Raw genomic sequence first — 25405 nt, 5'->3', positions numbered from 1 at the left:
CCACCTAGGAAGTTAGGAGAGGTGGTACGCACGCACAGGCACGCACACGCACACACGCATACGCGCACACATGCATACACGCACGCGCGCACACACACACACGCATGAACACGTGCACACACACGCACACACGTGCATGAACACGCGCACACACACACATACACACACTCGCGAGTCTTCCTCTTCACCATCAGTGGAATAAGGACTTGTACCTCCCCTGTACAAAGACATGTTCTCCACGGAGAACAGGCACAGCCCAGACAGCCTTGGCTCCCGGGAAGACAGGGAGCAAGGGGCGGAGAAACCCTGGGTTGGAGTAAGCTAGGCAGGCAGGCAGGCAGGCAGGAGGGGTAACAGCTCTGCCAGGCCCGTGTGTGCAGACCCTAAATAAACATGAGGACTCCACATTCAAGGCTAATGTTCTGGAGCCTTGTTCTAGAACATTCCAGAAAACCAGAGCCTGCCTCGGGTTGTGTTCTGAAAACAGGTGAGGGACAGGGAAGTGTGGGGAGGGGAGTTTACCCCGTCTTAGGGTTTCTACTGCTGTTACCGTGACCACAGCAACTCTTACAAAGGAAAACTTTAGTTGGAGTGGCTCGCTTACACTTCAGAGGTTCAGTCCATCATCGTCATAGTGGTGCGTGGCAGCGTGCAGGCGGACACAGTGCTGGAGAGTGCTGCATCTTGCACAGGCAACAGGAAGTGATCTCAGTGTCACAGTGAGGGAAGCTTGAGCAAAGGAGACCCCCCCAAAGCCCGCCCCCACTGTGATACACTTCCGCCAACAAGGCCACGCCTACTCCAACAAAGCCACACCCCCTAACATCCCCCCCCCCCCGGCCTTGTGAGCTTATGGGGGCCAATCACATTCAGACCACCACACTCTGGTGGCGTAGAAACTGTAGGAAGGGGATGCAGTATGTGTGATCAGCAGGCGGATCCTTGGACAACTGAGATTCCAGCCCCAGGACCTCGCGGTGGCCCTATTAGAAGGATGAAGGACTCGGTAATTTATCCAGAGCATCTGTCGGTCACTGTGTCCGTGGCTACACGCTCTCCCCAGCCTGGGCCTCCCGCTTTGACGAGCTGGGTGAGCCTTCAGGGACAACCAGAGCTGTGGGGATGGGAAGGGTTAGGACCTTGGCATCTGTGCTGTGTCCAGTGCGCCAACACTGAAATTCCAGAATCTGACGCACAGTAGGTTTGTGTCAAAAATAATCACCAACCAGTGTGAAGTGTGAAAAATGGGGGGGGGGGCTCTCCCACAGCTTTCCAGCAGAGCAGCTGGGGTGTTCCAGTGTCACCAGGGGTGAGCCAGTGTCAGATTGCAGTCAGAGCCAGTGTCAGATTGCAGCCCTTCCCAGGAAGACTGGCCCATAACTATGCATGCACACCTTGCTGCTGGACATTCTTCAAAACAGTCTTCTCCAGTCTACCTCTTGGGTGTGGCTCGGGAGGGAAACAGAGCTGGCATTTATTACATGAGAAAGCCAGGGTACATTGACACTCTGTTGTTTTGATCATTAACTGGTCTTGTAGGGGACCTGCCTGGGTTCAGCAACTTCAGTTCTGGGGATCTAGTGCCCTCTGCTGGCCTCCAAGAATGCCTGCATGCACACAATGCACATACAGGCAAGCAGGCACACACATGCATGCACACACACACACACAGGCAAGCAGGCACACACATGCATGCACACACACGTGTACATACACATAAATCAAAAAAATGGTATGCACCTTTAAACCCCAGCACTGGGATGTAGAGGCAGCCATCTCTCTGTGAGTTGAGTTCTCCGCTAGCCAGCGCTACACAGCAAGATGCTGTCTGAAAACAAAGAAAAAGACAACATGCAGAGACCCTGTCAGAGATGAATGAGGTGGGGGAAAAAAGAATAAGAAGGAGAAAGCCAGGGGTGGTGTCATACATCTGTAACCCCAGCACTCAAGAGGCCGGGGGAGGAAGGTTGGAGGTTCAGGGCCAGCCTGAGCCAGAGTGAGATTGTCTCAACCCACTAAGGGCTGTGCATGGAGCTCAGCGGTAGAGCCCTTGCCCCGGTGTGTGCAAGGTCTGAGTTCTCTCTCCAGCACTGGATCAGAGGGGAGGAGAGACACAGAGAGAGTCAGAGACAGACAGACAGACAGACAAAGAGAGACAGAGACAAATACGAGAGACAGGCACTTTCTGAAAGCCGTGTGGACTATGACAACTGACCCAGAGACACCCCACTCTGCCTGTTACCCATGACACCTACAGAGAAGCCAAGCTGGCCCCAGGGCTCCTAGCCCTCCAGTGTCTTCAGTGGTTGAAGGTACTGGCTGTGCAGTTCCGTGCGCCCAATGAGTGTTATTGGGGAGGGGTGACTTAAACGTCCCAGTGTGTGAGTTGTAAGAACTCAGAGCCCTGACAAGATTGTACCCAGAAGCAAGGAGGGACAAGAACATTGCAGAGGGTTTCACAGGAGCTCCTGGATGATAAAACTGGGGTGTGTGAGGACGGGTAGAAAAAGCAGAGGCTCTCAGAGGAAGAGGGCACAGACGCTGGGCTGTCTTCAAGGCATCATCAAGAGTGAGCTTCCTTCTACAGCCAGGGCAGAGCAATGGGAGGAGGGGCAGTTTCACTCAAGTTCCCCCAACGACGCCACCCTGCACGCGGGCCAGGTGATATTCTGTGGCAACAAGCCAGGCTCTGGGCAGGACGCTCGCTGGGTGTGCCCACCCTGCCCTGCCTGCTGCTGGGGAGCCCGAGAGACAGCCCTCCCCTCTGGCCGCAGTATCACTGACCCGAGAAGACATGTCAGAACCCCTCTGTCCTTTCTCCGGCCAGGATGATTGTCTACAGTGGACTGACAAACGCATCGGCCCTGCTGTACGACTCCCTCCGAACGGAAAGCGTGCCCTTCGAGGGCCTGCTGAGCGAGGGCAGCAGCATCCATATCGAGTTCACATCCGACCAGGGCCAGGCAGCCTCTGCCTTCAACATCCGCTTTGAGGGTGAGGGACCCTCTTTCTTGTAAGGTGGAGCCTGGGAGCTGGGAGAGTATGTAGGCTGAACCTGGGCCTGGGATGGGGGATGTAGAGGTGTAAGGGTGAAGGATGCAGAGCCAAACTAGACCAGGGTTTCCAAGAGGGACCTCAGTTGTATTAATGCCAACTTCCTGCTAAGCACCTCTTGTGCTAGGAACTAGTGCATCCCCTCCTTCCTCCTTCCTCCCTCCCTCCTTTCTCCTCCCTCCCTCCCTCCCTCCCTTCCTCCCTCTCTTCCTCCCTCCCTTCCTCCCTCCCTTCCTCCCTCCCTCCCTCCCTCCCTCCCTCCCTCCCTTCCTCCCTTCCTCCCTCCCTTCCTCCCTCTCTTCCTCCCTCCCTTCCTCCCTCCCTTCCTCCTTCCTCCCTTCCTACCTTCCTTCCTCTCTTCTTTTCCTTCCTCCATGCCTTCCCTCCCTTCCTTCATTCATTCTTTCTTACTTTTCTTACTTTTTGGACAAGGTCTTATTTAGGGATCTCATGAAGTTCAGGTTGACCTCATCTGGCCACTTCTTCTCTCCTTATCCCCACCTCAGCCTTTGAGAAAGGTCACTGCTACGAACCCTACATCCAAAATGGGAACTTCACCACATCTGACACCACCTATAACATCGGTGCCATTGTGGAGTTCACCTGTGACCCCGGCCACTCTCTGGAGCAGGGGCCGGCCGTCATTGAGTGTGTCAATGTGCGTGACCCATACTGGAACGACACGGAGCCTCTGTGCAGAGGTGAGCCACCGCCTCCCACAACACCGGAACACCAGGGCCTCTACCTGGCTGCAAAAGCAAGCCCCACCCCCAGCCTGGAAGGTGTGGCCTCATCACACACTGATTTTAAGATGAGAGACCCTTTCCAGAAAAATGGTCCTCTGGATCCAGTTGCGACTGGCTCTTGGGGAGTCACAATTGGTCCATTTTAGGAGCTGCTCCCTCCTGCAGGGCCCAGGCCTGCAGGGCACAGCTGCTCCCCCAGGAGAGCCCTGTGTGGGTGTCGGCTCCTACATACCCCCTCCTGCATTTGCCGCTACGGTGCACAACTCAGCCATCAGCACACGGCAGCTGTGGGTCTCATGGATGACCACCAGCCCACTGAGGGTTGCATATGCCTCATGGCAATGCCCTCTCTGCAGCCACATACATGAGTCAGACATGCTAAAGAACATTCTAGGGTCACTGGAAGAGACAGTGGGCTTTGCCCCCCTGTGCTCAGAGCCTGCACAATGTTGGCCATGACAACCCTCAAGCACATCGGCTCCCCAGCCCCTGCATGTGGATAACTAAAGGGTGCCCTCGCTCCTGGAAACCCCCTGGCAGTTGGCATGAAGCCACGGCCTTGCCCTGGCAAAGGACTGGCCTCTGAATTAAACTGCTACATTAACAGGGAGGGATTTATTGAGGCTCCAGCCTCTGCCGTGCTGAGAACCTTCCAAGGCGGGAAATAGAACGGAAGGGAGAAAGCAGAGCCTCCACATCTCGGCTCCTGGTGCAGGCTGAATCTCTCAGAACCTTGACCCTCGTGGCCACCTGGGCATTCGCTGGGGCCGGGGAAGGTGCTGCAAGCTAGTGTGGCGAGCTTGGTTACGTTCTATCATGAGTCAGTGGGGGCCAGCAAGGGCGTTCCCTGACCACACAAGGAAGGAAACTGATGCTATGAGACCATACACACTTCATCTAAAGCTGGCAGAACAGTGTGACCAATCCTCAGTGGGGAAGACTCTCAGAGATGCAGATGGGCCCAGTAGCCTCTGTCTGCACACACATGCACAACACGCACACACGCAAACTCACATGAATGCTCACACGTGCTCATGGGTACAGGTGCACACATGTTCATGTACATACACGCACATGCTGCCCCCCCCCCCGACTCCACCCCATGTGGACGCACAGTCACGTTGCACAGGGACCCACAGATGCCAGCTTCATCCCCCGCACTCCCAACCACTATGCTCTCTCTCTCTCTCTCTCTCTCTCTTTCTCTCTCTCTGCTTCCTCACAACAATGTCTTCCTGTCTGTCTGTATGTCTGTCCATCCGTCTGTCCATCCGTTACAGCCATGTGTGGCGGGGAACTCTCTGCAGTGGCTGGAGTGGTGCTGTCTCCAAACTGGCCTGAGCCCTACGCAGAAGGCGAAGACTGTGTTTGGAAGATCCACGTGGGGGAGGAGAAACGGATCTTCTTGGACATCCAGTTGTGAGTGTCCGGGGCGCCCTCCCTCCACCAAGGCCCACCGCAGCAGCAGGCGGGTGGGGAGGGGCTGGTTTCTGCTTTGTTGTTTCGGGCCAGGATTAACTGAGTGCCTAGTACATGCCAGGGAGCTGCAGAGCCCTGGGGTTGCCACAGCAACACAACCAGCAGCCTACAGAGAGAGCGGTCCCTGTTCTCATGAATTCATTCTGCCAAGGAGGCTGATGTTCGGGGAGGGTGGACACAGATAATCACACGTGTGACTTCAGCTCATAGCACAGGGGACGGAAGGTCATGGCCACTGGGCATTGGACATAAAGAAGGAAGGGAAGAAGGCTCACTCAGCAGAGCTCAGGGTAAAGATGAGGCGTGCAACGCTCCTTTTATTTTCTTTCTATTATTGATTTACGTATCTACTGTGAGTGCAGGCCAGGGTGTGTGTGTCACAGCATGGGTAGGGCAGTCATAGCACAACCTGTAGTCAACTCTCCTACCAGTGGGTCCCAGGACTCAAACTGGGCTTGTCGGACTCGGCGTCGGGTGCCTTTACGTACCAAGCTACCTTGCCAGCCCCCAATTTTTGAATGACCAAATGGCCAATGTGGACAGGGACAAAGGGTGCTGTGCCGTGTACCCTCCCACCCCCCTCCCCCACCCCACCCCACCCCCACCCCCACCCCACCCCCTCCACACTATAGTTATTCCTTGCCTGCATTTGGCAGCCAGTACAAATGTCCCTGTCAGTGAGGGTCTGGTCTTATCTCGCCAGACCTTGGTCTAGGAAGTAACAATGGGTGAAAATGTTTACTGAATGGGCTGCTAGGGTTTGCTGCCCTAGGCTCCTTCCCACACTCCCCGGGCACCCACCACAGTGTGTCCATCCAGAACACGGCCCCCAGCTCCCCAGGAGGGCAGCACTGAACCCAGAAGGAAGGTGTCAGCTCTGAGTGTGTGTATCTGAGGTCATGGCCCTGCCTGGAGGGCAGCTTCCAAGGACTTCTGGAGGTAAGAGAGAGGTGAACTCTGGGTGCCTCTCAGCCGCCTACTCCCACTGTCCTCGGTGAGATGGGGACAGGGACAGATGGTGGTGTCTGGAGAAAAGGCCTTTCTGGAAGTCTCAGGTGGCTGGGAGTCCAAAAGCCTCTGGCTCTGCAAGCAGCAGACGGGTACCACATGTCCAGTAGCTACCTTTGTAATGTGCAGTCTTTGTAGTGTGTAGTCATTGTGCAAGGTGACTGATGGGTTTTGTGGGTTTTGTCGCGGTATCATGTATGATTTGATCAGCTGCATCCCCACGCCCTGCTCTGCCCCTTCCATTCTTCCAGCTCCCCTCAAAAGCCCCCTTATGTTTAAAAAAAAAAAAAAACTAGATTTTGCATACAGGGAAGATGTCGCATTTGTCTGAGTTTGGCTATTTTGCTTAACATGATGGTCTCCAACTCCATCTATTTTCTTGCAAACGGCGTAATTTTGTTTGTTTTTCTTTACGGCTGAACACAACTCGTTGTGTAAACAGGCCACGTTTTCTTTATCCACATATCTGTCCATAGATATCAAAGCTAGCCGCATCACTCTGTCATCGTGAATAGCAACAGGCCTGGATGCCTGAGCTCTCTGTACAAGGCTGACTTAGGTCATTTGGCATCTACCCAGAAAACTGTCAGGGATTCAGTTTTGGGTTTCTGGAGACCCATGGTTGCCCGAGTGCCACGGCCACCTGCGATGACTAGGCTTTGCTTTCCCACATCCCTATCAGCCTGTGTGGTCACCCTGACTTGGGTGAGAGGGGCTTCTCATCTGTCTGTCCTTCGGGACTAAGGACGCACGCTGAATGTTTTCTTTGTCTCTATTGCCCGTGTTTGTTTTCGGAGGACTGTCTGCTTGGTTCATGTGCTCACTGATTGATAAGGCTATTGGGGGCTGTTCCTTTCCCATGGTCTTTGCAGACACTAGTAATCAATCCTGATGTGACATTGGCTGAGACCCACCACTCTGACGGTCATCCATCCCTTAGTTCTGCTGGTGGTGTCTCTTGTTTTCAAATTCCATGCAGTCCAGTCCCTTGGTTCTTCCTGCTTTTCCCTGGGTCGCTGGACGCCCTCGGAAAGCCTTTCCTGTTCCAGGATGTTGGGGTATTTTCTTCCATTCCCTCTAACCATTGTAATTTCTGGTTTTAGAGTGAAGTTTCTGATCCTTGCTGAATCAGGGGTTTTTGTTTGTTTGTTTGTTTGGGGGGGGTTGTTTGTTTGTTTCTTGAGGGTGGCATAGACCCATAGTTTTCCCCAGCACTGTGTGTGAAAGATTGCTTTCCTTTCCAGTGTCTGATTTGGGCAGCTTTGTCTAAGACCATGTGGATGCTGTCACTGCGTGGGTTCATTCCTGGATCCTCTATTACTCCTCAGGTGTGTGTGTGTGTGTGTGCATGCGTGCATGTGGTGTGTGACTGGACTGTCATGTAAAGCTGACCCGGGAGCTTGGCCTTGGCCTCCCTGTTCCAGCTGAGCCAAAAGCCCCTCAGATCCTGAATAGCTGGTCCTCATGGGCCAGGGAAAGAATTCCACCTCCTTTTCTTCCCAGCCATATGACCCAAGCTTTCTCCCTGACTCTCTCTTCTTTCCTTAATCTTCAGTGGGAGTCATGGGACATCCCTGTCTACCACTCCTGGGGGCGGGCCTTTCACAGAGTGATAAGTTATTAAATGGTGGATGGGCAGCTAGGGAGACTGGAGGGGGGCGAATCAAGGGGGCTAAGAGGAAGTGTTTCCCCATGAAAGGGTGAAAGGAGAGGAGAGCGGGTGAGGAGAGAGAGGCCACGCGCTCCAGCAGCAAAGACAGCACCCATGCAAGCTGGGAGCGAGGGAGGGTGGTCCGTTTAGGGAAGTCTACCCCTGCTGTAGGTTCTTTTTAGTCCCGCCAGATCCTGCCGTCCTTCTCAGCCCCAAATAAGCACACAGAGACTTATATTAACTATAAAACTGTTGGCCGATGACTAGGATTTCTCACTGGCTAGCTCTCTCTAAATTATTAACCCATATCTGTTAATCTATGTATTGCAGAGAGGATGTGGCTCACCTGTAATCTGGCATGTTAGTCCTTCGGCAACATGGCATCTATACCGTATCCCTCTGCCTACCTTTCCCAGAATTCTCCTGGTCCCCTAGCCCCGCCTATCTTCCTGCCTGGCCAATCTGTGTTTTATTCATCAACCAATAACAGAAACATATATACAGAAGGACATCCCCCATCAGTCTACCCTCATCTAGAGACCAGCGTGGAGCATCAGTCGAAGAAAGGGTCAATAATGGGGGTCATCTCTGGGACCCTCTTAACTGAGAGAAGACTCCACTCTAGAATGGCATGGGGGGCTGAGAAGTTGGTCCAGTGGGGCTTGCCTCAAAAGCATGAGGATCTGAGTTCAGATCTCCTGCACTCATGTGAACGCCACCTGGGCATGGCAGCCCACCTGTAATCCCAGTACTAAGGTCATGAGCATGCCACTAGGTAGGGACAGACAGGGTCCCTAAGGCAAACTGACTAACCGAGGAAAGACTCAGCTTCAATATTTAAGATGGAGAGCAGTTGAGGAAGACACATGATATCAACCTCTATCCTACACATGAGAACGCAAACATGTGCACACACGTGCACTCAGACATAAGTTAAACACACACACACAGATACACACACAGCTCTCAGAAGCCTTCTCTGGCTCCCTGTTGTTCTTGTGATAAGTTACAAACACATAATTCTACTTATGAGAACATTTCCCTGAAGACATTACCAGGCAAACTCACCGAGCTTCGGTGGGAGAAGGAAAATTTGACTCCCAGGTTCTTGCTTTCTTGAAAGGAGTACCATCCAGCTTCAAGCCCTACCCAATAAGTCATTGTGGACCACCCCACCCCATTTCTGCTTCTGACCTCCTCTCCTTTGGAAGCCTCCCAGAGGTGCAGCTCTGTCCAGCTCCAACTGGCCACATCTGCGGGCATCTCAGCCTGGCTAAGGATGGAGGAAAGGTGGGATATTCTTTCATCCATGCTGTGCAGGAAATACTCATTTAACCTTCAGCTTGGCACCGCATTACATTTTATCTCCATCTCGAAGTCCATGCAGGACAGAGCTCAAACCATTAACTCAGAGTCCTTTCCCACGGCCGAACTGTGGCACCAGCTTTGGGTGGGGCATCACAATAGTCAGGTTCTCTCTCTCTCTCCCCTAGTTATTCGGGCAGCTGAACTGAACGTTGCCACCCCAGCTCCTCTTCCCGCAAATGTTCCGCGGCTACATGTTTCCCTGTACTAACGTTAGAAAGGAGCTAAGCTAACTATGACCCCCAGCGCTGCAGGGCCAGACCGTGACGGCATGCAAAGGGCAGAGGCAGAGGAAGCCAAGGCTGGCTGTGGTCAAGCTTCTGCCGGCCTCCTGTGTGAGTCCTTTGCTCTAGGCGGTGGTTAACTCCTTTCTGGTACCTCGCTCACTCGCTCGTACTGGAGAAAGTTACATTACTAAGTGCCCGGAGAGACAACTGGGGGGGGGGAGGTACCTGCTGCACAAAGGTGAGGATCCAACTTCAATTCCCAGAATTGACATAAAGCCAGGCGTGGCAGCATGCTTCTGTAATCTCGGTGACCCAATGGCAAGAGGGGAGCCAGAGACGTGACCCGGGGTTCACTGGCAGTCTGCTGGGCTCCTCCAAAGGGGCCTGGGGCAGTTCTCCGGCTCCGCCCGCGGCAGCACACAGAGTTTGTCTTCTATGCTCTGGTTAGCCACACTCCACACCGGCTGCTGCTCCTGTGGTTATCATACAGTACTGGCGTCTCCCAAATGCCGGAGCTCCTGCTACAACGGGGCTGCTGTCTCACCTACATCCTGTTCAGAGTTTTCAGAGACTCCAGGCCTGCCACACAGTGCCGCCTCAAAGAGCTGCATGGGAACTGGGCTAGAGGTCACCTGTGCAACATGGCTGCATTTTGCCCACCCATGTCCTGAGAACAGGATCGGTGGCTTGGCTGATACTCTGACCTTCGTCTTCAATGACGGGGGGGGGGGGGGGGGCACACAGCAGGTACCACCCAGTGACAGGAAAAAAAATGTGAGGTGTGGGACCGTCCAAAGACACACACCACCCGCTCCGCACAGGATAACAGGAACGGCATTGTGAGAGAAACCTCATGAAGGCTCCCGGTGGTGAGCATGTTGTGGCGTGATTGTGAGATGGTCCCCACAGATCCGTGTGTTTGGCTATGTGGTCCCCAACTGCTAGTGATATTTTGGAGGGTAGTGGTGCCTTCAGGAAGTGGACAAAGTCCCTGGGGGTGGGTTTTGAGATTTTTATAGTCAGCCATTTCCTGTCCACACTCTGCTTCCCGAGCGCAGACTCTGTGTGGCCAGATGATACACAATTCTGCTGCCATGCTTCCTAGTCAAGATGGACCGTTATCGCGGTAAATAAGGATCAGGATAAACAAATAGGCCAAATAGATGTTTATTCAGGGAGAAATAACTTACAACCTAGACAGATGAACACCCGGAAATTCAACCCGATCCTCTCCTGTCCGAGTCACGCCAGAAAGAGAGCGCCTTTCCTGGCCCCCTCTGACCTCCTTCCTCAGGTCACTTCCGCCCATGGCTCCACCCCCAATGGGCGTGGTCAGTGCCACAGAACTATCTCACTATAGACCATGTCCCTTCTTAACCCATGAGACAAAAGAGGCACCCATTCTAGCACACTGCAGAAGGCCGGAGGCAGATCTGGGACCTTGAAGAGTCCTCTGCAGAGGACATTTGACAAAACAGAAGTGGCCAAGACCCAACTCCGGACCTCACTGGAGAATGGACTAGGAAATGGGCTGTTCTGGGGGTGGGCGGGGGGATGATGGTTTTTATTATTTTCATTCTATTGCCAGCTGCCTTTTGAATGTCTAGAGGCTGTGTATAAATGGACTTGCCTCTGCACTTGAAATCAGCAGGTTGACAGATGAGTCGTGTGTATGCACATATATAATTCACATTTAAATAAGCGCATAAGCTCTGGAGGTTTTCCATATGTTTGCCCGCCTAAGCCATCTTGCAAATGTCTCTTGGACAACCTTTCAAGGGCATGATGTCTACGTAAGGGCCCAACACTTGTCTGGAAGGGATCAAGGGAGACGGATGGCTGGATTGTCATTCCTTCCTGTGCAGGCTGCAGAAGGCAAACTCCACCTGCATAGTTGCAAAGACCGTTGAGGACAGGCCGGGCAGTGGTGGTGCACGCCTTTAAACCCAGCACAAGAGGATCTCTGTGAGTTTGAGGCCAGCCTGGTCTACAGAGCAAGTGCCACACAGAGAAAAACAAAGCAAAACAAAACAAACCCTCATGGAAGGCATGTTCCCATACCCAGGCTCCACACCTGGCTGGGGTGGGAAGCTCGAACACTGCCCTCTGCTGGCAATGGGGAGAATTCTGTTCCCAGAGCTGGGCTGGTAAATGAAAATCTTCACCATGTCTAGACCTCACCTCACACTGGACCACAGGGAGAGAACCATGACCTTCTCGTGGGCTGTTTGCGTCCTTGTTGAAGAGGCAACGCATCCACATGTCCCAGAGTTCAAAGGCAAAGACTCTATAAGGATCTCCACCCCCACACCTGTCCATGAAATCAGCCTCTCCCTGTCTTCCCTCCCAAAGGCTTAGCCGTGTTACCCTCATCATGTCCACCCATTTCCTGAGCACCATCTCCAGCGGGCCTGTCCTAACAGAACTCTCTGTCTGCCTTGCAATTGCCTCAGGATGTAGGTCCCAGATTCCTGCCCCCTGTTTCCAAGTAGCCAGGAGGAGGGAACCAGGCGAAGTCTTTTAGGTAGAGTTCTTGAGCTCCAAACACATCCATGGCTCCCGAAAGAGCTAGGTGAGGGCTCAAGCAAGCAGGTGGATCCTGGACAGTCATGCATGACTTGTCTTCAAGGGTGCAAATCAATTTCAATTGAAATCCCCCACAGGTACCAGTTCTACATGAGAGGAAGGAGCCCTGTGCTTCGGTAATGATAAAACAGGCTTTTATTTTGAACAATCACGGGCAGGCTTTTATTTCTCAGTAACTGTTTGAACAAAGCATTTCACGTGCAGGGTAAATCTGTAAGCCAAAGGTACATAAGGCCATTCATTTTCAGCACAGTTTTAAATGAGCTCATTTTACAGCTAAGTAAACCTTAAAATTCTACAATGTAATGCCTGATGCAATGCCCAGGACTGAGAGAGCTGTGTATGTTTTGGCACGCAGGTGCACACAGCCCAAACCCAGGGCCCTACGCCACATCACGACCCACAGCTCTGCAGACCAATCCAGCCTCAGCCATGCACAAATGCAAAGAACCCGTTCCCCAAATGGCTCCCAGCACCCACCTAAGACACCAGCCCTACCACTGAGAGATGGGGGCTGTGTGGAAGGTGCCGGTTACAAACACGCCTGTTGTCATGAAGTGCACGCTTGAGCGGGGTTGAGCACCAGAGTCTCCACCACAACAGGGAACGCGTTGTCATGGAAGGGACAGAGTCTAAAGACAAAGTTTCCCGAAAGCTGTGAAGCTTTCCGTGGGTTAGGATAGCCCTTTCAGCTGGGGTGAGGGGACCAAGCCTGAGAGACAGGCCAGGATCCCTCCGCCCTCGGAGAAGCCCCGCCCTCCATCCCCTTGGGATTTCTGTCCCCTTTGCTTTATCCTGATAGATAGCATCTTCATTTCTTGTGTGCTACCCCCAACTTCAGCTCCGGCCTGCTTCCTGGGACGTGGCAGCCATTACTTGGGATTGGTTTTCAGCCTGGCCTCCAGTAGTCTGCCCCGGGTTGGGTGGGGAGCAGCCTGCGGTTTGGGGGGGCCGAACTCCCGCCGCTGCAGGCGCTGCCGCCCCCGGGCCAGGGCCTCCAGGTACCACTGCTGCTCTTTCCACCGCTGCTTTCCCTGTTCCAGCTCCTCCTTTCTGATTTGCAGCTCACGGAATTCCCGATCCAGCTGCTGGAGCTGTGTTCGCAGGCGCCGGTTCTCGGCGTTGATACCCTGACAGAAGTCCTTGTGAGCCTGCTTGACCATAGCCGCCAAGGCCTTGGCCTTCTTCTTCAGCTCCCTGGTGATGCCCTCGCCTGACTCCAGCAGGTTCAGCTCCTCCACTTGCTTCTGCAGGGCGGCTTTTTCCTTCAGGAATTGCAAGTGTGCCTCCCGGTCCATGAAGGGGATGTCGGCCACTATGCTGGCTTCCTCCTGCTCTAAGGCCTCTTTTTCCCGGCCCTGGCTCTCCTTTATCTGTGCAATGGGATCCAGGGCCCTCCGCTTCTTCCTCAACCCGACCTCCATCTTCTTGCCCTGCGACAGCCGCTTCCGGAGGTCGTCGGTGCGGGAGGCGAAGGCAGAGACCAGTTCTCGCCTCCTGTTCTCTATCTCCTGACACTGCTGGATGTAATCTTTCCACAGGAAGTTGTATTTCTCCTGGGCTCTCTGGTTTTTCATCCTAAGGTAGTCCACGAGGGGCTTGTTCTCTGCTTCCTCGCATGCCCTTTCATCCTGCAGCTCCCTAGCGTCCCTCAGCAGCACTTCCCTACGTAATTTAACAGCTTCCATCTCCTGCTCCATCTGGTTCATGGCCACCAAAGTCTTCCTCCTCACCCTCTTCTCCAGCCGAGTCATCAGCTGTGGCTTCAGATAGTTGTTGAGAATCTTCATGTAGGGAGACATTGCCAGCGTCTCCGGGAGGTGGGTGAGGGATACTTGGGAACCCTGGAAATCACCGTGGCTGCTGTCCTGCGGTTTGAGGCTGATGCTGCCAACTGAGGAGCAAGGGCTTAAGTCGCCGACCCTGTCAAGGGGATGCAGCCCGGGCCGGGGCAGGTCCTCTCTCTCTGTCTCCTGTTCCTTGGAGACTATCTCTGGCCACCTCACCCTGAAGTCGCACATGGCCCTCTTCTTGACCAGGGGAGGCCTGTACCGCCTTTCGCGGGGGGTCAGGAACTCGGCCTCATCTTGAGCAGGAAGTGCAGAGAGCCCCAAAGTTCTAGCCCCATCTCTCTGGGGGAAGATGGTGGCACGCCTGCCCCTAGTGTTCCAGCTGGGGTGACCCTGACCTTGGGACTCCATAGTCCCTTCACCTCCTCGGGTGATCCCAGCCATCCATTCTCTGGGTCCCTCAGTCACCACCTCCCCTACATTGCCCCAGCTCTGGCGCAGTGGACCGCCTTTGTCCAAGTCTTGGAACCAAATGGGTTCTCTGCACAATGAGGGCTCAGAATGTGGAATGTTCTGGGGGGACTCCAGACGCTGGGCTTTATAAGGCCTAGGAGGTGAATTTCGGAGAGGAAGGGCTTGGCCTGCTGGAGGGAGGGAAGGGTCTGCTGGGAGAGGGCGTGGCCTACGGGAGGGTCCTCAGGCTGGTGGGTGGGATCTTGGGGCAGGGCTTGTAGGGAGAGGGCGGGGCCTGTGGAGGGAGGGAAGGACCTGCCAGGAGGGAGGAAAGACTGGACTTACCAGAGGGTGGGCAGGGGCTGCAGTGGGGGTGAGGGCGGGGCCTGGATAGAGCCTGGCCTTGGAGCTAAAGGCTTGTGTACTTCGAGTTTCAAAGGAAAGCTACAGCAGCTGGGCTTTCTCAGCCGGGCACATCGGTTGTGTCTCTGTGAGAGCCAGGAAGACCCTTTGCACCCGCGACCTTCGCTGTGCGGGCTGGGCAGGAGCCCTGGGAGGGAGGGAAGGGGCCAATGGCCACGAGGCTCCCGGCTCCTGGCTTCCCTTCGCAGTGCGTTTGGGTGCAATCTGCGTCTGTTCCTCTGGATTGGGACTCCCTTCGTGCTTGCTGGTTTCCCAGTGGCATGAGCGTCCTCCCTTGCTGTGTGGGCTGGGCAGGAGCCCTGGGAGGGAGGGAAGAGGCCAACGGCCACGAGGCTCCCGCTCCAGGCTTCCCTTCTCAGTGCGTTTGGGTGCATTTCTTTTGGTATAGTGAGAGTCAGATATTAAGCACAGGATGCCTTTTTTTTTTTTTTTTTTTTTTTTTAGACTCTTCCTCGATTTCTTTTATCAGAGACAAGAGTTCATTATAGAAGCTTTCCAACTCCCCGATTAGATTTATCCCTTGATGTTTTTGAGGCTGTTATGAATGGCAGTATTTCCATGGTTCCTTTCCCAAAACCTGTATTATCGGCATATACGTAGGCTTCCTTGTTTTGTACGTTGATGCCATTCCCCGACACCTCGCTGGAAGTGTTCATTTCTTTGTTTCTAGAAGCTTTCTGGTGGAATTTTTTGGGATCATTCATGTACAATATAACATCCAGAAATAGGGATAATTTGACTTTTCCTGTTTGTATCCCTTTAATTTCCTTCTCTTGCCTTATTGTACTGGTTGGTGGTTAAAGCTTTATATTAAAAAGAGCAAGGATCGAGGACAGCCCTGTCTCAATCCTGGTGTTAGTGGAATCGTTTAGAGCTTTTTCTCTGGATGATGATAGCGGTCATTTGTCATATACAGCATTTATCTAGTCTCTCTAGGATGTTATTGTGGAGACATGTCGGCTTTTGTCAAAGTTCTCTTCCACAGCTATTTGGATGGTCGTGTGAGTTTTGTACTGAACCCATTTGTATGATCTGTTACATTTATTGGTTTATGTATGTTGAGCCATCTCTATATACCTCTTGGACTAAGCCAACTTGATCATGGTGGGTGATCATATATATATATGTGTGTGTGTGTGTGTGTGTGTGTGTGTGTGTGTGTACATATATATATGTACGTACGTACATACATACGTATGTATGATGATATTCTATGATGAAGATATTCTATTGTGGATTTTTATATCTATGTTTTATATCTATGTAATATTGGTCTGTAGCTTTCTCTATTTGGTTGCGTCTTTACGTGTTTTTAGAATTGGAGTGATATTGGCTTCATAGAAGGAGTTGGGGTATTCCTTCTGGTTTTTATTTCTTTGTTTGCGGTTCGTGTTTTAACTTAAGAAGTATGGCTTACAGATCCTTTCTGAACATCTGGTAAAATCCCACTGTGAACCCCTCTGGGCCTGACTCTTCCTTTCTTTTCTTTTCTTTTTCTTTTTCTTTTTTTTTTTTTTTTCCCAGAAGGCTTTCCTCACTGTTTCTACCTCCTCTCCAGTTGTTTAGGTTGTTAATCTCTTCTTGGCTTAACTTTGGTAGTTTGGATGAACATAGAAATTCATCTATTTCTTGTAGATTTTCTAACTCAAGGGAATACAGGTTTTTAATGTCTCCTCCTGCAGAAATTTGAATTTCTTTGGTGTCTAACGTAATGTTTTCCTGTTCATTTCCAATTCTGTTAATTTGTGGCCTCTATTCCTTCCTCCCTTCCTCTCCCTCCCCCTCCCTCCCTCTCTCTCTTCCTCTTGGTTAGTTGGATCAAGGGTGGTTTATCTTCTCAAAGCACTGGCCCTTAGATTCATTGATTCTCCCTGCCGTTCCCTTTGTTTCTGTTTCATTCATTTCTTCCCATCTCCTGGATTTGTGTTTGGTTTGTTCCTGTTTCCCCAAATTCTGGAGCTGCATCATTAAGTCATTCATTAGTGCTCTTTCTGATTTTTCTTTTTGATGTAAGCACTTGGAGCTAAAAAACTTCCCTCCTAGGACTGCTTTCAGTGTGCCCCAGAGGTTTTGTTGCATTGTTTTTTCATTTTTGTTTAATTCCGGGAAAGTTTAAATTTCTTTTCCTTCTCCAACCCATCCATCACTCAGTAATGTGTGGCTTAATTTCCGTGGGTTTTTACTGCAGATTCATTTGCCGTTGACTTTAACCTTTGCATGTAGCGTTGTAGACAGACAGAATAACACAGAGTTACTGCCGTTCTCCTCAATTTGTTAAGATTTATTTTCTGTCCCATGATGGGGTCCTGTTTTAGAGAGGTTTTGCTTGCCTGCTGAGTAGAATGTGTATTCTTTAGTGTTTAAATGGAATGTTCTGTAGGTAACTGTTGGGTCCAACAAATTATGATGCCATTTAATTCTGGTGTTTCTCTGTGTGTTTTTTTGGTTCAGATGTCCCGTCTATGGGAGAAAGTGGGGTGTTAATTACTTGCTTACTAATTACTGAGTTGGAGCCAATCTGATATGTTTAGGGTGGTACTGTCTTCTTGTTTAATTCCCTTAATAAAATGACGTGTCCTTCTCTGTCTCTTCCAACGCATTTCGGTTTGAAATCTTTCTTGTGAAATAGCAACACCTGCTTATTTTTCTAGTCCCATTTGCTTGGAGTACTTTTGTTCACCCTTTTGCTTTAGGGCGGTTCCTGCCTTTGGAGGCAAGGTAAGTATCTTGTAGATTCCAGAAGACAGATTTTCGTTTCTTAACACATTCAGCCAACCTGTGTCTTTCGATTAGGGAGTTGAGGCCATTAGTATTTGAAGTTCTTATTGAAAGGTATATGATGCTGGGTATGGTGGCACACACCTCCAATTCTATTACTCTGGAGGCAGAGACAGATAATCTCTGTGAGCTCAAGGCCAGCCAGGGCTACATTGTGAGACCTTCCTTCTCTTTAAAAAGAAAAGAAAAAAAAAAAAGGGTTGGAGGAGAGGAAAGGCCTTGTTCTTTTGTTTCCTTTCTACAGTGTCCTGGCTATGCTTATTCCTCTGTTCAGTCCGGAGTACTGCGTCCAGTATTCCTTGTAGAGCTGGTTGGTGGACACGAATTATTTCAGCCTGTTCATACCATTTTGGAAAGTGTTTTTTTTTTTTTTTTTTTTGTTTTGTTTTGTTTTTTTTTTTGTTTGTTTTTTTTTTTTTTTTCTTCCTCCAGCTATGTCAGATAGCTTTTTCTAGCTACAGTAGTCTATGTTGGCATCTGTGATCATTCAGAACTCAAAGTACATTGCCCCGGGCCATTCTGCCTTTTAATGTTCCCACTGAGAAATCTGTTGTTTTCCTGGGTTTCCCTTTATAAATATGACTCGTGGTTTTTCTCTTGCAGTTTTCAATACCCTCTCGTGGTTCCATATTTTTAGTGTGTTTTAACTATCCTGTGCAATGGGGAGCTTCTTTTCTAGTCCTGCATATTTGATGCTGTGTGTGTGTGTGTGTGTGTGTGTGTGTGTGTGTGTGTGTGTGTGTGTGGTTTGGGGAAGTTTTCTTCTTTGCTGTTGTTGGATATCTAGTTTATGCCATTGTCCTGGGATTCCTCTTCATCTGTGCATGTAATTCCAATATGTTGTCTTTTTTGTAGTGTCTTGAAGTTCCTGCAAATGTCTTTTGAGTGTTTTTAAACTTGTTAATGCTCTTTGCCTGAGCACCTAAAATCTCTACTCTATCTTCAAACCCTGATAACTGTCTTCTACTTGCTCCGTTCTGTTTATAAGGCTTTCCACCGCGTTTTCTAATTAGGTTAATGAGGTTTTTCAATTACTTCAGCTGGAGTCTCTCCATTATTTCAACCTCTTTATTCAGTTTGGGTTTCGAATCCTAAATTGTCTTCATCGTTTCACTCAGCTGTGTGTTTGTACTTTCTAGGACATCACATCAGATTCATTAAGCTGTGTATTCCTTTCTTTAGGTTCCTTATGTTGTGTGATTAAATTTTATGACTGTTCTTGCAAATTCTGTGTCCTGGAGTTTACCCCCGGTGATTCTTACTGGAGAATGATTCTGTGGTGGATGGGGGGGGGGGGGTATAGTGACTGAGACACTGGCCCTTCACAGTCGTGTCTTTGTGCTAAGACCTGGACACACAGACGTCCGTTGGTTGTGTATCTGAAGTGAGATTTTAGGCAGCTTCTATGGAGGGCAAGCTTGGTTTTGTTTGTTTGTGGATTTTTGTTTTTGTTGTTTTTTTCTCAAGCTTGGTTGATCTCTATCAATCAGACCTCTAGTTAATTGATGGTAATTTTGATTGTAGGAATGGGGGTGATTCCAGTTAAGGGGTGACTGAGAACGCATGCATTGGGACAAATGGTTGGATCTATTTAGGTTTTGCTACCTGAGCTCTGCCAGAGAGTGTGAAAGGAGATGTGGGTGGGATCTTGGGCACACACTCAGCTAAGCTGACATACAACCTGTGCAATAGACTTAAGGTTGGGGTGGTGCAAGCAGGCAAGCTGCCTAGGGTCTGGAGACTCACCAGACAGATGAGTGGCCTGGGCTAAGTTTGGAGGTTGGATATGTGCGGGCTAAGATCTAATGATTCACCAGACTGAAGTGGAGCACAGAAGTGTGACCCATGCTAGGTCCGGAGGTGGATATGATGCCTGGGAATTGGGGAGCACTGCCATCTCAGCAGGTTAGATTAGTGCACAGGATGGACTACCAGGCCCAAGCCTGGGATAGGGTCAGGCAGACACAGCAGGCTGGACAAGAGCAAGGGTGTGTGATCCAGGCTAGACCCAGAGGTTTTACATGGTACAAGCAAGCTAGGGTTCAGTAGACTCAGCAGGCTGGACAAGAGCAAGACTAGGCCCAAAGGTTGGACATGGTACAAGCAAGCTAGGGTCAGGCAGACACAGAAGGTCGAGCTCAGGCCTGCCCTTTGCATCATCAACCATCCACCCCCGTCCTCGGTGTGAGTGGCAAGGCCTTGTCCTGCATTCAGATCTTTGTGCCCTCCCTTACTAAGGATCACTAACAGGCTTGAGTGCAGTTCCCACCTTACCGTTCCCGCACACATTGGAGAACTCTGCTGATTTGGGGAATAAGAGGAAGCAGGTTTGTTTTTTGTTTGGTTGTTTGTTTGTTTTTGTTTTCCTCCTGGGAGCAGACAGGCTATGGTCAGCAGAGCCTGGAGGACAACACCAGCTCCAGATGACCTCACCACCTTTGCTCGGCATCTTCTGCATCGCAGAAGAGGGACAGTCCCATGTCACATGCCAGCATGTAGCCCCATGCCCAGCACACCGCTGTACCACGGTGTTGTTAATGGGACAGGGAAACTGGCCTGTTGCTGTGCATGATTTGGCCTTGCAGTGAGACCCAGACAGGGAGAGCCATTTCTATAGTGGCATCTTTCTTTGCCAGTAAACTTGCCGTGGTGGCCACCTACTAGGAGTGTGGCTTCAGGTGTGCAGATGCGACCCCCTATAAGGTAGAGGAGGGGCTGGCTCAGGCTCTCTTGGGTTGTGGTAAGAGCATCGGAAGGGCACAGACTGCATCTGCGGTTATTTACTATTATCTGTGCAACTGCTTCCCTAATAAATACTTGTTTGTCGTTTATCTTGGGTCTCGTGGACTCATTTAAACCCCGCCTTCACATTTCACAAGCTCTCTTCCAGAACCCAGCCATCTATAGATCTGCTTGTCATGTTGATAGGAGGGAGCAGTGTGTCCTGGTCCCATTTGCCATCTGGTCTACCTCGGCCCCACTTCCTAGCCTGGGGCCTGGCGCACAGCAAGGCTGAAGGAATTCTGTGTCCCTGAAGAGGTGACTTGGTGTTTATGCAGACAGACAGACAGAAGCCTGCAGTGATTCCCTCCTCTTCTCTCTGCCCATCAAGCCTGAACCTGAGCAACAGTGACATCCTGACCATCTATGACGGTGATGAGGTTGTGCCCCACGTCCTGGGCCAGTACTTCGGCACCAGCAGCCCGCAGAAGCTATACTCCTCCACGCCGGACCTCACCATCCAGTTCCACTCGGATCCTGCCGGCCTCATCTTTGGCAAGGGCCAGGGATTTATCATGAACTATATAGGTAGGTATTTCAACCCATCAATCTTGTTTGTGTTGGAGGGAGATTCTTGTGGGTCCTCCTTCCGTGTGGATGCTTAGTGACCGGCGGGATTGGCATAATTGTCACATGTAGTTTTGAGGCTCTCTAGTCATAAGGACCATGGTTTATACCCTAGCACTGTTGTGGAGGGCTCTCAGCACCCTCCTCAAAGCAAAGTGGAAACATTGAGGAAGTGGTTGCGAACACTTATCAAATGAAGCCTCATAGCACTGAGGTCCGTCTCGTCTCCTGGGTTGCCAGCCATGACTCCCACTGTGTTTGCAGCTTCCCAGTCTCGTCTGCTCCCTGTCCCCTGACCTGAAGCTCCCTGAGGATAGCCCTCCTTCCAAGTCACTGCACAGGACAGCTGTGCCTAAGGGCCTGGGCACATAAGCAGGGTCCATCTTCCTTAGTTCTCAGTGTGACTGATGAATTCTTCATAAAACAAAGCAAGAGAAGCATTCTGTGATCAGGCCCAAGGCCATTTCTCATCTCACTTTCCACCACGCTCGCCGTCGGCACCACCATCACCATTGCCATGACCAACAACATCAACCTCATCCTCACCACCATCGTCACCATCCCTACCGCCACAACCCACAACACCACAACTACAGTTAACCACCACCGCAGTCACCAAAACCAACCCCTCATCTACAACTACCACAACCCACACAACCACCAATACCATAGCCACAACACATCACCGGCATCCGTCACCATCTCCACCGCCACCATCAGCAGCATAAATGTCCGTTTCCAGGGAATGGGCAAACGACTTTGCTGTTTTTCTTTCCTCACCTCTGCTCCCCATCATGCCTCAGCTCCAAGCACATCCCCACATCCCTCCAGGGCCACACCCTCGGCCCACCACCATCCATAGCAGTCACGATCGTAGAACCCCATGACATCCTGCTTCCCCAGCCCTGAAGAGACACTTGGGCAACCACAGCCCTGTCGCACCGTGGTAGAAGCGGCCCTGGATCCACGAGGGTGGGGGATTTGTATGTCGGGGCAGACCCCTGGAGATGGCATCCGGGTAACCCATTCCCAGCTCTTGGAGTCCCTCATTCTGTCATGTTCTTGGTAGACTCAGAGCACCTGGGGCTGAAGGGATGACTAACTGAACTTGTGGTGTCCGGGATGGTGGGGACACATACACATCTTGGTAACGAGGTTAAGCTGGTGGTTCCAATCTATCCTGGCTCCTCCCAGAGACTGGCTTGGAATCTTAATTTTCAAGATGCATCAGGGAAACAGAGAACTCACGCTGCCAAGCCCCCCGATTTCTACCACAGAGCCCCTTGAGTTGAATAACAGTTCCACATCCATCGTTGGCCTGGGAAATACCTGGTCTCTGTTTAACATCAATTTTCTTTCTGTGCTTCTCCTGGTATCTGAGTCGACAAACCATTGCCTCTGACCACCAGTGCCCCAGGAGCCTGGTACCTGTCAGATAATGTGGTTGCTTTGGGCTTCCCAGCTGGTGAGCGACCTTTGCCCTTGTCTACCCCACCCCCCTGTTACCCTTTCCAAGAGGCTAAGGAAGGCATCCATCCTCTGAATTCTGCTTCCTGGACCCTTTTTTTTTTTTCTTTCTTCATTGTGCTGCAAACATCTGGGGGCATCACTGCTCCTGAGTTCTTTTGCGGGGGCACAGATGGACGCCCTTGTGATTGGCAGCCTTGGAGGAAGGGGTTCTGGTGGCTTGGCTCCCGTCTATCTCCAGAGACTTCCCCTTCCTCCCTGCTGAAAGATGAAGTCATCCTACGTTTTCTCTACCCCCTGGTGCCAGAGGCAACCTCCAGAACAGTATGAGCTGAGTGGCAAAGCTCTGACTCCATCCAAGGCCGGTCCAGGTGACCCAGCATCTGGCCATGCTCTGTGTCAATGTCTTAAATGTCTTGTACGCTGAACTTGAAGCCGAGCATGAAGCCGAGCATCCTGTGGCAATTCAGGACTGACAAGTCTTGTTGTGCATATGTGTCCACCCCTCATGGTTAGAAGATAGTAAGTGAACTCCACCTACGGGGCAGTGTCCCTGCAGTAATGGACAGAAGCCTGAAGGATCCCACTTGGCCCAAAGGCCATGATTGATAGGTGATTTCGCTGTTCACAAGAAACTGGCACACGGCCCTGCATGCTCCATACATTTCTTTTGCCCAGAGGTTGCTTGAAGCCGGGTTCTAGTTTAACCATGAATGTGACTTCATGATTTTAGAACCTTAGTGCTAATAATAGACCAATAAGCAAACACACAGAGGGTCCCACACATTTTTTTTTTCAGGGCTATGTGCATGTTAGTTAACCCCCGCATTGCTGTGTGATTCTTGACCCTCATTCTGCAGATGACGACAGTGAAGTTGAATGTGTATCTCAAATGTGGCTGCAGTTTCTTTAAAATGAACCAGGCTGGGCTCTGGGTCAGTCTACAGAGTGCTGACTTGACATACACAAAATCCTAACATCCAGGCATGATGGCATATGCTTTTAATGCTAGCACTCAAGAGACAGACACACATGGATTTCTGTGAGTTCAAGACCAGCCAGCCTGGTCTGTGTAGCAAATTCCGGGCAAACCAAGGCTGCAAAGTGTCTGTCTGTGTGTGTGTGTGTGTGTGTGTGTGTGTGTGTGTGTGTGTGTTTAAGAAAGGGAGACAAAGTCCTGGGTTCCATCCCATGGTGGTGCACAGCTGTGACTCCAGCACTCAGGAAGATTACGGGCTCAAGGTCACCTTCAGATATACGAGTTACAAGCTGACACAGGCTAATATGAGACTCCATGAAAGTAGAAGAGAACGGATGGGGGGAGGTGGAGAGGGGGGAGAGAGGGGGAGAGGGGAGAGAGAGGGGGAGAGGGGAGAGAGAGGGGGAGAGGGGAGAGACAGAGAGGGAGAGAGGAGAGAGAGAGGGAGGGAGAGGGGGGGAGAGAGAGAGAGAGAAACAGGGAGAGAAGAGAGAGGGGGGGAGAGAGAGAAGGTTGTCTGGGTCTCCTTGCTCATACAGCTAACAAGTGCCCATGGGATGAGCAGTTTGGCCCCCCCATGCTGCCTGCTGGGGAAAAGCTGACTCCAGTTTTCCCCGTAGTGGCCTCTGAAAACGGAAGAATGGCAAGTATAGGCAACTCAGCCATGGTCAGCCAGGTAGGGAATGGTGCCAACTAATTAAACTCTGAACATGACTCCTGCCACAGTGGGGACAGAGTCCTTCACGGGGTGTGGCATGGCAGGTCCCACTGAGGGTCAGGTGGGCAAGCCTTTCCGCCTGGAGGCATTTAGCCAGAGAAAGCCGGCTGTGCCATCTCTGCGTCTTCCATCCCGTCCACCTTCCGGCACGTGCAGCTGACTCCCAAATCCAGCGCTTGGCTGATTTTTCAAAGCCCTAAAAACAGGGGCCCCTGCTCTCATCCAGACAACTCTAGAAGCAACATCCCTGTCCCTTCCTTCAGACATCCGGGAGAGGGCCTTTCTCCAAATAAAACTGTCCTGAAAACCTGGGGAAAGCCCCTGCAGGCTGCTCGGGGTGGCTTTTCCTCAGACAGTGGAGGCCACTGCTGTTCCTAAATGTATATAAAGCTGTTTCGGATCTGCGCGCTGTGCAGTCTGACGTGGGGACATTAAGAGTGGAGTTTGGACTGCCTCAGTGACAGGTCTGTAGGAGGAGGAGAGGGTCCCTGCTCAGCCACGCCTTTGGGTGTCCCTGGTTGTGGAAAATGTTTTCCAGCAATAGCAATGTGGGGCTTGAGCTGGGAAATTTGCCATCAGCGGCTTTCACCCGAGGTAAGCTATTGTCTTTCTGTGAACTGATCCTCCACAGGCTCAGTGCAGCTGACTCTGAGCCTTAAGCTGCTTTTGCCAAGCCTAAGGAAAGTGTTTTGTTTTAAAGAGGTGTCACGGAATGACTCCTGCTCAGACTTGCCTGAGATCCAGAACGGCTGGAAAACCACTTCCCACACAGAGCTGGTCAGGGGCGCCCGGATCACATACCAGTGCGACCCAGGCTATGACATCGTGGGGAGCGACACCCTCACCTGCCAGTGGGACCTGAGTTGGAGCAGTGACCCCCCATTTTGTGAAAAAAGTAAGAGCCATTTTCACTTCTCCCTAAGTCACCCGAGGGACTGTTTCAGGTAGGAGCAGCCGGGACCGTGCCAGATGAGAGCATGTCCAGTCTGTGCTAAAGCGATGCTGAATCTGCAGCCTAAGTTCCCTCCACAGGCAGCCCAGACCCCTTCCTGCTGACTCCAGGATGCTGCCCCAGGAGTGCAGGGCCACAGGGCCAGGCATCCTAAAAGGGGATAAGACAGGGAGGAGCTGCTAGCTTCTTGCTGATGGCCAATGGCCACTTAGACCCACCTCCTGCATCAAACTCCCAACCCAAACCCTGTGTTGCAGGGACTCCAAGTGACAGTCTACTGTTCCTGCACCAGAAGATTAGAATCAGAACAGCTCAATAATGACAAGTGTTGCAAAGGGCAAAGGTGTTGGGGAGGGGCAGAGCAGGGATGGGGCCACCTAA

The 25405-nt window shown here is 51.5% G+C and overlaps 2 protein-coding genes across 2 annotated transcripts in view; one reads left to right on the top strand and one right to left on the bottom strand.

Moving 5' to 3' along the window:
• Positions 1 to 25405, top strand: part of Sez6l (seizure related 6 homolog like) — a 48073-nt gene that overhangs the window by 9528 nt on the left and 13140 nt on the right. The window contains exons 6-10 of the mRNA XM_051176436.1: positions 2828 to 2994; positions 3561 to 3755; positions 5081 to 5219; positions 20673 to 20869; positions 24773 to 24967. Of these exons, the coding sequence (XP_051032393.1) occupies positions 2828 to 2994; positions 3561 to 3755; positions 5081 to 5219; positions 20673 to 20869; positions 24773 to 24967 (893 nt within the window). The remainder of the gene's footprint in view (positions 1 to 2827; positions 2995 to 3560; positions 3756 to 5080; positions 5220 to 20672; positions 20870 to 24772; positions 24968 to 25405) is intronic.
• On the bottom strand, positions 12875 to 14317 carry LOC127215940 (coiled-coil domain-containing protein 121). The gene has a single exon (XM_051176435.1). It carries the CDS (start codon positions 14315 to 14317, stop codon positions 12989 to 12991), a length of 1329 nt encoding a protein of 442 aa, XP_051032392.1. The 3' UTR covers positions 12875 to 12988.

The sequence above is a fragment of the Phodopus roborovskii genome, unplaced genomic scaffold (assembly GCF_943737965.1).
Source record: "Phodopus roborovskii unplaced genomic scaffold, PHOROB, whole genome shotgun sequence".
NCBI classification, from domain to species: domain Eukaryota; kingdom Metazoa; phylum Chordata; class Mammalia; order Rodentia; family Cricetidae; genus Phodopus; species Phodopus roborovskii.
This window is presented reverse-complemented; position numbering and strand designations above follow the sequence as displayed.

Coding starts and splice junctions, on each gene's coding strand:
- LOC127215940 (XM_051176435.1), bottom strand. CDS start 14,317: ATGGAGTCCCAAGGTCAGGGTCACCCCAGCTGGAACACTAGGGGCAGG.